General features: G+C 32.6%; 3 protein-coding genes across 3 annotated transcripts; 2 read left to right on the top strand and 1 right to left on the bottom strand.

The window, feature by feature from the left end:
- The first annotated feature begins 417 nt into the window (after positions 1–417).
- LOC109816619 (oxysterol-binding protein-related protein 3A) lies at positions 418–4748 on the top strand. Its single transcript, XM_020381693.3, has 10 exons — positions 418–766; positions 1224–1317; positions 1725–1841; positions 1949–2021; positions 2108–2226; positions 2445–2566; positions 2929–3105; positions 3246–3390; positions 3804–3982; positions 4304–4748. The coding sequence occupies exons 1-10, from the start codon at positions 648–650 to the stop codon at positions 4545–4547; spliced, it is 1389 nt and encodes a 462-aa protein (XP_020237282.1). The 5' UTR covers positions 418–647; the 3' UTR covers positions 4548–4748.
- A 143-nt stretch (positions 4749–4891) lies between these two features.
- Positions 4892–8390, top strand: LOC145956890 (General transcription factor 2-related zinc finger protein). Its single transcript, XM_083072708.1, is given in 1 exon segment — positions 4892–8390. A coding segment is annotated over 1 exon segment (1719 nt). The 5' UTR covers positions 4892–6597; the 3' UTR covers positions 8317–8390.
- A 519-nt stretch (positions 8391–8909) lies between these two features.
- LOC109816614 (retrovirus-related Pol polyprotein from transposon RE1) lies at positions 8910–9833 on the bottom strand. The gene has a single exon (XM_020381685.2). It carries the CDS (start codon positions 9831–9833, stop codon positions 8910–8912), a length of 924 nt encoding a protein of 307 aa, XP_020237274.2.
- Between the last annotated feature and the right edge of the window lie 756 nt (positions 9834–10589).

A 10589-nucleotide genomic window follows, 5' to 3' on the forward strand; every position in this document is an offset into this window, starting at 1 on the left:
ACTCATATATGAATATATGATATATCCATCACTTTGATTTAAAAAAAAATATATATATATATATGATGGCACAAACAAAGCAATTGGCAACAATCTAGACTTACTTCTTAGTCGAATAAAATTAGTTTAAGATAAAACTTAAGAACATCAATTTAAAATTTAAAATTTAAAATAAGAAAATAAAAAAAATAAAAAGCCGGCAAGGCAAACGTGATCCTTCTCATTGCAATCCCAAAACAGCACTAGCTGTTCCTCGTAAAGCCGCCAATTTGGATTCTCTGAATGCAAAGCACAACTCAACTAAACCCCTCATCTCCACGCGCTCTACAAGGCGCGTGCAGCACAAACCCCTTTTTCATTTCTCTTGTGTCTTCACCTCAACGAAGAAATAATGAAATATCCCCCCACTTTCCGATTTCCATTCAGTGGACTTTTCAAATTCGAGAACCGCCAACCAAAATCCCAACTTTCTTCGCTGTTCTCTCTATATATTATAATAATATATTCTTGTTGTTCATTATTATTCGCTGTATATAATAATAAACCCATATTTAAGTGTACCCATTTGCCTCGTTAGTCATTAGATCGGGCTTGTTATCATTTTTTTTTCTTCAAAAAAGCTTTTTTTTTTTGTGAATTGGGTTGCCATGGCTCCGAACGATCCCAAGCAAGTTGCTACTACTTCTGGTGGTGGGGGTGGCTTTTTTGCTTCTATTGCTTCCAGTTTGTCCAATTTTGGCAGTGCTATGTCCAAATCTGTAAATGGGTATGAGTCTTTTGGAGTTTGAATTTTGAAAGCTGTTGAATTTATCTGTTTTGATGTTGTTTTTCTGTAATTCAGTCATGTGGGGTGTCTCGGGATCATGGATTTGCCACTTTATTAAAACTTTTGACACTGATGGATGCAAGAGATGCTTCCTTTGGAAGATCATCTTTTTCAATTGGTTTTGTTTGTTTGTTGGATGTGTTATGATATGTCGTCTTCACTGTTGTGCGTTGGTTTGTGGTTGTTTCATACTTATGGATGCAGGGTTTAGTGTAAGAGGTTCTTGATTGTATTCTGATCTTGTTCAAATATTGGGTTTTCTATTCATTTTTCAGTTTCACCCTTACTTGAAATACGGCTTGTAATCGTTTGATTTGTTTGTTGAAGCTTGTGATAGTTTGAGTTCATGAGCTGATAAGGTTTGTTTTTGTTGACAATTTCTGATGTTGTTGGTCAGTATGGTGGGCTATGAGGGGCTGGAGGTTATTAACCCAGAAGGAGGAACTGAAGATGCTGAAGAGGAAGCAAAGAAGGGACGATGGAAAGAAGAGGTATACTACTTATCACTGTGTTTGTATCGTATTTGCATGTTGAAGTGAAGAAAATATAAAGGTCACAACTCACAAGGCTTGCACACATGACTGTCTAAACAAAATATCATGACTGGTAGGTGATGAAAGAATCATCTGAGTCAAAGAAAGTTTATTATGTGAGGAAGTTATTCCTCTATACTAATTGAAACAATCTAGATTTATCGATAAAAATTGCTGCTTGTTATTCCACTTTAGTCAACCTGTCTGATATGAGCTTCTTGTTTAGTCATGCTATTTGTCTACGGATAATATGCAATGTAAACCAATAGCTTCTTTAATTATGTGGATAAAAGTTTACATTTATCTCATGGTGGTCTTTGGAGATTTTTTTTCCTCCATATTTATAATGCATCATTTCTTTACAGGAGCGAGATAGTTACTGGAAAATGATGCAAAAGTATGTTGGGTCTGATATCACATCAATGGTGACACTTCCAGTTATCATTTTCGAGCCAATGACAATGCTGCAGAGGATGGCCGAGGTCTGTGTTATATATGTATTTTGCTGCATGTGCTTTTGCTATTACATTGACACAGTATTTAGCAAGTTTTCTCTCTGTGCAATCTCATTGGTTACATAATTTCACAGCTTATGGAGTACTCTTACCTGTTAGATATGGCGGATAAGACTGAGGATCCATACATGAGACTAGTATATGCTTGTAAGCATTACTTTCTTTCTCCGTCTCTCATTTGTGCCTATATATAGCAAATGCATGGTATATGACCTTACAATTGATTTTTGCAGCATCATTCTTTATATCTGTCTACTATGCCTATCAACGAACGTGGAAGCCATTCAATCCAATTCTTGGCGAGACTTATGAAATGGCTAACCATGGTGACATATCATTTATAGCAGAGCAGGTACGTTTAAGGAGCTGCTCATTTTTGTCAGTTCATCAAACAATGCTGAGTCAACACAGTTTTTGTGGCGTTTCACATGTCCCTTTTTGTTGGGGGGTGGGCCCCCCCTTGATATCCATATTATAATGGAATTATCCATAGTTTTCAGTTACTTAGTGATGCTCTTATATTAAGTATGATTCTGACTTGTGGTTACATGTAAATCCAAATTGCTATAGGTTAGCCATCACCCTCCAATGAGTGCAGGGCATGCTGAAAATGAACATTTCACTTACGACGTGACATCGAAATTGAAAACCAAATTTCTTGGCAACTCAGTTGATGTATATCCTATTGGAAGGTAATATTTCTTTACCTTTTTCAATGGCTCTTCATTTTTACTGAGAATTATGGAACTCAATGTTGTTTAACTCCCACTCAGTCCTCTTCTGTTATCTCGAATCTTGGGATTGTTTATGGTTTTCCCTTATTTAATTAAAGAGAAATAAAATACAGAAAGAAAAAAAAAACTGTCACACATGTCTTTTAGAGCCATAGGAGTTGGGATTTAGTATCCCCATGCAGGTGGCATGGATTCTAAACTGTGTATCTTATGCTTAACGATGTACCATATGCTTTTACCTCAATTTAATTTGTAGTTCACTAGTAAGCATTTTTCTTTGTTAAGTTGTATGTATTTAACATATTGTTACTTGGATGCAGAACACGAGTTACCCTCAAAAGAGACGGTGTGGTTCTTGATTTGGTGCCTCCTCCTACAAAAGTTAGCAACTTGATTTTTGGGCGAACATGGATTGATTCACCAGGAGAGATGATCCTGACAAATCTGACTACAGGGGACAAAGTGGTTCTGTATTTTCAACCATGCGGCTGGTTTGGGTATGACTACTTCCTCTTGTCATCAAATGTTCACTTGTAACCTATTACTTGCTACTATGTGGTGTTTTCATTTCATAACTTCTGAAGTGCTACTGTTATATATATTATCTAACTTAAGAAAAGATTTTTTGCATTTGCAGAGCTGGTAGATATGAAGTGGATGGATATGTGTATAATTCTTCTGACGAGCCTAAGATACTGATGACTGGAAAATGGAATGAGGCTATGAATTATCAAGTTTGTGACTCTGAGGGAGAACCACTTCCAGGCACTGAACTGAAAGAGGTTTGCTATTCAACTTTCGTCAGTGTTACACCAGTTTTTATTGATTATTAATATGCTATGCTATGACTTATTAGCATGCCACTTTATTATTCTATATAGAGCCTATTTGACTAGTCTTCTTTGTAAGCTCTTTTAGTTGAAAAAATAAGAAAAAAAATGAAATAAGCTTATGTAAAAGTTAAAATTGGCATATCTGAATGTTAATTTATAGAAACTCTCTCATATTAACTTATCCGGAATATTTTTTTAATTTATGTATAAATTAATTTTAACTTATGAAAAACTTTATCCAAACACGTCTATATTATTTGCTGTAACTCTTCCTAAAATTCTTTTTTGAGTTGTAACCACTACTTTTTGTTCTGATAATTTTAATTATTTCTTGTATTGTAACCTTGTTTCATTCTGCACAGGTTTGGAGAGTTGCTGATGTCCCCAAGAAGGACAAGTTCCAGTACACATATTTTGCACACAAGATTAACAGCTTTGACACTGCTCCCAAGAAGTTGCTAGCTTCAGATTCTCGTCTACGTCCTGATAGAATGGCCCTTGAGAAGGGTGACCTATCCACATCTGGCTATGAGAAGAGCAGGTAACAAAGATGGTCAAAGGGTTTAAAATTTTGTTTGATAATCTATTTGGGTAAACTTTCCCATAAACACTTCTAAAAAGAAATAAGAAAGATAAATAAAATAATTTTTTCATAAACTAATTTTTAAAAGTCCTCTTCTATTAGTTTATTCAAATTTTTTTTTTTAAAATTTATGCATAAACTAGTTTTAACTTATGAAAAAGTTTATTTTAATTTTTCTTGTAAAAATACTTCAGGAGAAATTTATCCATTCAGGTCCTTAATTAGCATTGCCTAAGAGATCTTAATTCCTTACAATGTGTGCTTAAACTTGTTTTTCAGTTTGGAGGAGAGGCAGAGAGCTGAGAAGAGAAACAGAGAGGCCAAGGGCCATAAGTTCACTCCTAGATGGTTTGATTTAACAGATGAAGTAACTCCTACCCCTTGGGGTGACTTGGAAGTTTACCAATACAATGGTAAATATACTGAACATCGTGCTGCTATTGAAAGTTCTGAGTGCATTGAGGAACCTGATAGCAGACCAGACTTCAACCCTTGGCAATATGATAATTTGGTTGCTGAATAATAACCATCCTTGTGGAATTCTTTCTATTTTTTTTTTCATGTCACTGTTTAAGTTTGTAATGTATCTTGATTTGAAGGCTTGAAATTTGGTTTTGTTTCTTTTGGGTTGTCTTGTTATTTTAGTATTTGATTAATTAATATAGCTATGTTAGTTCATATGTCCACTTTTCATGGATAAATGTTAGTAGAGAAATTGTAGTTATTTTGCTTGCTCCTTGTTACATCTCTTGCTCTTATTACGTAGATGTATTATATTTGGATTCGAGTTAGAATTACTTCTGAAAGATTTTTTTAATTTAAAATAAAGATTATTTTTAACAAAGAGGTTTTTAAAAATATTTATAAATTTGTATTCAAACATACTTTTTATTTCCTGTGTACTTTTGATGTGACGGCTTTTTTGTAGTTGCATAATGTTGCTTCAACTTCATTACTCCCGTTACGGTTTTTTTGGAGATTAATGAAAAAGACAAAAAAAGAATTTAAAAAAAAAACTAGGGCCATAAGTGGACCAAGCAAAATGAGTCAGCAAAAAGTAAATCACCAATGCGAGGAGGTCTCTACCGACAATTATATATTATATATTATATTATATTTATTTAAAATTTAAAAACAAAAAAAATTAAATAAAAACTAAAAGATTATAAAATTAAAACTGAATTTGTTGCAGGAACAGATGCACTAATTTATGCCCCACTAACTTTTCAGTTTTTATTAATAATATATATTATATTATATTATCTTCATTTAAAATTTAAAAACAAAAAAATAAAAACTAAAAACTAAAAAAAATTATAAAATTAAAACTGAATTTAAGTTTTGTTGCAATTATCTTTATATGAGAAAGGAATTTTTTTTTAAATATTTTAATGTTATAATAATTAACAACAAATTACATATTTTAAAAAAATGTTATGCATTTAAATTGTAAATCAAGATAAAAAAAATTATAAATTAAATAATATATGTGTTTTAAGTTTTAAAAAAAATTATAAGTTGTTATTAACCTCTTTTTAGATATTTTATATCTTTTTTTGTTTTATTTTTATTTTTTTAATTCTTTTTATATTTTGAGGTTCTCTTTTACCTCTAACATATTTTAAAGTGTAGAAGAGTGAAATTGGAAGAAAAAAAAATAAACTTCTTCTTCTATCTATACTCCTTCTTGTTTGAACAGCTAAATTATACATTTAAAGTGGTCTTTGAGGTTAGTGTATTTAAAGTTATTATTTTTATATTGCTTTATTTGAATTAATTTTTTTTTATTTTCAATAAGAAATTTAGTATTTTGATTTTGATTTTGATTTACTCATTCTATTTTAAAGTTTAGAAGAAATATTGTATGTTATGAACATTACATTAATTAAAATTATATTGCTTTTAGTTGTAGCAATGGAAAGGTATTTTAAAAGAAAATCATCTTCAGAGCAACCATCTTCTCCTTAAATACATGTTGAAAAAGAAGTCAAATTGGGTCCACCAACCAAAAAAGATTTTTAGAATGTGATTTGGAAAGGCTTCCTGATGATCCTTGTTTAAGGCCAAAAATTTCAGATTATCATCCAAGTGATAGAGATGAAGTTAGAAGATATTATTTGCAAAAGAGTCCTTGTTAACCAAAAGAGATAAATTTTCCACAAAGACAATTTGGAGATACCATTCGTAAATTTAATCTGGATTGGTATTTAAAATATGGAAGTTGGTTAGAATATAGTCAAAAGGAGGATGCAACATATTGTTTATATTGTTATCTTATGAGATCACATGTTGAGGAACATAAAGGTAGTGGTGATGTATTCATAACATAAGGTTTTACAAATTGGAAAAAAAGTGAGAGATTTCAAGTTCATGTTGGAGGTCCAAATAGTTTTCATAATCAAGCATGGAGGAATTGTCAATCTTTGATGAAACAAAAGCAATATATTGAAGTTGCAATGTGTAAGCAGTCTGATCAAACTAAAAAGGAATATCGAATTCATTTGACTGCAATAGTTGATTGCATTTGATTCTTATTACGCCAAGGATTAGCTTTCCGTGGTAATGATGAGTCAATGTCATCAAGTAATAAGGGAAATTTTCTTGAACTTTTAGATTTTCTTGTTGACTACAATGAAGTTATTCATAAAGTGATAAAAAATGCTCGTGGAAATCTTAAGTTGATAGCTCCTATAATACAAAAAGATATTGTTAGATCTGCTGCTAGTGAAACTACTAAAGCTATACTTGATGATCTAGGAGATAATTTGTTTTCTATTTTGATTGATGAATCTCGAGATATCTCAGTGAAAGAGCAAATGGTTGTGGTTTTACGTTATGTTAATAAAAAGGGACAAGTTATAGAGCGTTTTCTTGGTCTTGTTCATGTTTCTAATACTAATGCTTTATCATTGAAAATAGCTTTGGAGTCATTGTTTTCAAAATATGGATTAAGTTTATCAAGGTTGCATGGACAAGGATATGATGGAGCAAGTAATATGCAAGGTGAATTTAATGGCCTCAAAAGCTTGATATTAAAAGAGAATTGTTCCGCATTTTATATTCATTGTTTTGCCCATCAACTTCAATTAGCTCTTGTTACAGTGGCAAAAAAACATGTTGGAGTTGCATTATTTTTTAACTTGGTTTCTAATATTTCTAATTTTGTTGGAGCATCATGTAAGCGTCGAGATATTCTTCGAGAAATTCAAATTGCAAAGGTAAAAGAAGCATTGCAAAAAGGAGAAATCTCTAGTGGGCGTGGCTTGAATCAAGAAACTACAATAAAAAAGGCGGGAGATACTAGATGGAGCTCACATTATGATACATTACTTAGTCTACTTTCCTTGTTCCCTTCCACGATTGATGTGCTTGAAATAGTTGAGGAAGATGGCATGAGTTTAGCACAAAAAGGTGAAGCATGTGCTTTATTGAATTCTATGCAAACTTTTGAATTTTTTTTCACCTTACACTTGATGAAAAATATTTTAGGGATTACTCATGAGTTATCTCAAGCATTGCAAAAAAGTGATCAAGATATTGTAAATGCTATGAAATTAGTTTCAGTGTCCAAAGAAAGGTTACAAGCAATGAGAGATGATGGTTGGTCTTCTTTGCTCAATAATGTTTCATCATTTTGTGAAAACCATAACATTGTGGTTCTAAATATGAATGACACTTTTCAAACACAAGGAAGGTCAAGGCGTAGGGTAGAGAAAGTTTCTAATCTACATCATTTTCAAGTTGAATTATTTTTTCAAGTGATTGATCAACAACTTCAAGAGTTAAACAATCGTTTCACAGAAGCAAATACTGAGTAACTTCTTTGTGTAGCATGTTTAAATCCAAGAGATTCATTTTCTGCATTTGACAAGGAGAAGTTGATTCGTTTTGGTCAATTTTATTCTTCTGAATTTTCTCCAATTGAACTTTTGGCATTAGATAATCAACTTGAAAATTATTTCATAGATGTATGTTTTGACAGTGCTTTTTCAAAATTAGAAGGGATTGGTGATCTTTCTATGAAGCTTGTGGAGACAAGAAAACATGTTGTATATCCATTGGTATATTTTCTTTTACAGCTAGCCTTGATACTACCAGTGGCAACTGCATCAGTTGAAAGAGTTTTTTCTGCTATGAATATCATCAAGAATCGGATGCGCAATCGTATGAGAGATGAATGGTTAAATGATTGTTTAGTTACTTATATAGAGAGAGAGGTTTTTGATAGTATTGAAAATGAGCAAATCATTCAATGTTTTCAAACTATGAAAACTCGTAGAGAACAATTATGATATATATATTTATCTTTATAGAAATTTTATTTTATATTTTGACAAATTTATGTATTTAAATATTGCCCCCACTACTTAAAATTTATGGATCCGTCACTATATATATATATATATATATATATATATATATATATATATATATATATATATTAATGATATATAAGTAATTCTTCATATGATGTACAAGCAGTGGTGGACAGGATGTCAAGTTAGCGGGTATAATCTATTTTAAAAATATTATTATTATTATTTACAAATATACATGAATTTACATTAATATAATTAATCAGGGGTTTGAATTGTAGAGAATGAAAATAATCAAATATATGGACTCGTGCAACCTGCCTTTATTGAATTCAAAGAGGGCTATTATATAGCTTTTACAACCCTTAACGGAATGCATAAAAATTGCTCACGTATAATTACATGATTAAACTAAAATGAATAATTGAAAAGTAACGGTGCCTAAAAACAAGGAATTATTTACAACAAATAAAAAATCTGATTCCTAATTTCTAGCAACCAACTATAGCAGTAGAGTCTAACAGCAAAGACCTTTTCATTCCCTCCCTTAAACTAGCTGCAGTATGCAGTTAGTTTACTTCAGCGAGGTCAAGCATTCCCATCCTTTGCCTTAACTTCTCAAAAGCATTAAGTTTCAAAGCTTTAGTCATCAAATCTGCAATCTGCTCCTGAGTTCCACAGTGCACTAGCTGGATTTCCCCATCTTTTACAAGATCTCTTAAAAAATGGAAACGCACTCTAATATGCTTGCTCCTACCATGCATTACTGGATTTTTTGAGAGTTTAATTGTTGAACTGTTATCACACATGATAACAGTGCTACCTTCTTGAGCATGATTTAAATTTCTCAAAATTCTTCTCATCCACACTAATTGACAAGCACTGGCAGCAGCAGCAACAAACTCTGCCTCTGTAGTTGAGAGAGTAACGATAGGTTGCTTCTTGGACATCCATGACACTGCTCTCGAACCTAATAAGAAAACATATCCAGATGTACTTTTAGAATCTTCCTCATCTCCTGCATAATCAGAATCTGTGAAAGTAATCAAGTCTTCTTCCCCTCCCTTCTTGTACAGTATCCCATAGTTAGCAGTTCCTTTTAAATACCTTAATATTCTTTTAGCAGCTTGTAAGTGCAACTCTGTTGGTTTTGACATATACCTGCTGATTAAGCTCACACCAAACATAATATCCGGCCTTGTAGTTGTAAGGTACATTAAACTTCCAACAATCTGCTTGAAGTAAGTGTCGTCCACAGCAACACCATCAACATCTCTATTAATCTTAAAACCTGGGACAATTGGACTCTTCACCGGTTTGCTCTCAGTCATTCCAAACTTCTTCAAGATATCATTGGCATATTTTCTTTGACACACAAAAGTCCCTCCTGGTCTTTGTAAAACTTCAATGCCAAGAAAGAATCTCATCTTCCCTAGGTCAGTCATATCAAAAGCTTGCATCATAGACTTCTTAAATTGAATCATCATGCCCATGTCATTGCTAGTATAAATCAAATCATCAACATAGATGCTAACAATTAATATGTTACCTCCAGTGCTTCTTTTGATGAACAAGGTTTGTTCACTTGGACATTTTTGAAATCCTTCCTTTATGAAATGAAACACTATGCGGCTATACCAAGCTCTTGGTGCTTGCCTTAGTCCATACAATGCTTTGTGTAGCTTGTAAACCTTGTGCTCTTTCCCTTTCTTCACATATCCCTTTGAAAGATGTAAACCTTGTGATCAATGTACACATTTTCACTCAATTCTCCATGTAGGAATGCAGATTTGACATCCAATTGAAAGATGTCCCATCCTTTACATGCTGCAAGTGCCACAATCATCCTTATTGTATCCATGCGTGCAACAGGTGCGAAGACTTCAGAAAAATCAATTCCATACCGTTGAGAGTACCCTTTAGCCACTAATCGTGCTTTATACTTATCAACTTCACCTAGCTCATTCAACTTTGTCTTGAAAATCCATCTAACTCCAATTTTTTTTGCTCCAGTTGGCAAGTCCATGAGCTCCCAAGTATGATTCTTTTCAATTGCACTTATTTCACTATCCATAGCCTTTCTCCATTTCTCATGCTTCACAGCTTCCTCAAATAAAACTGGATCATCACCTACAATGTCTTGTACCATGTAGGCCTCTGCTTCTTCTTCACTTAACTCTTCACCACTCACAAATTCTCTCACCCATGTTGGCCTCCTCTTTTCTCTCCTTTGAATCACATTTTCTTGT

Source organism: Cajanus cajan, chromosome 4 (assembly GCF_000230855.2).
Source record: "Cajanus cajan strain Asha chromosome 4, NIPB_CcT2T_4, whole genome shotgun sequence".
Taxonomy (NCBI): Eukaryota; Viridiplantae; Streptophyta; class Magnoliopsida; order Fabales; family Fabaceae; genus Cajanus; species Cajanus cajan.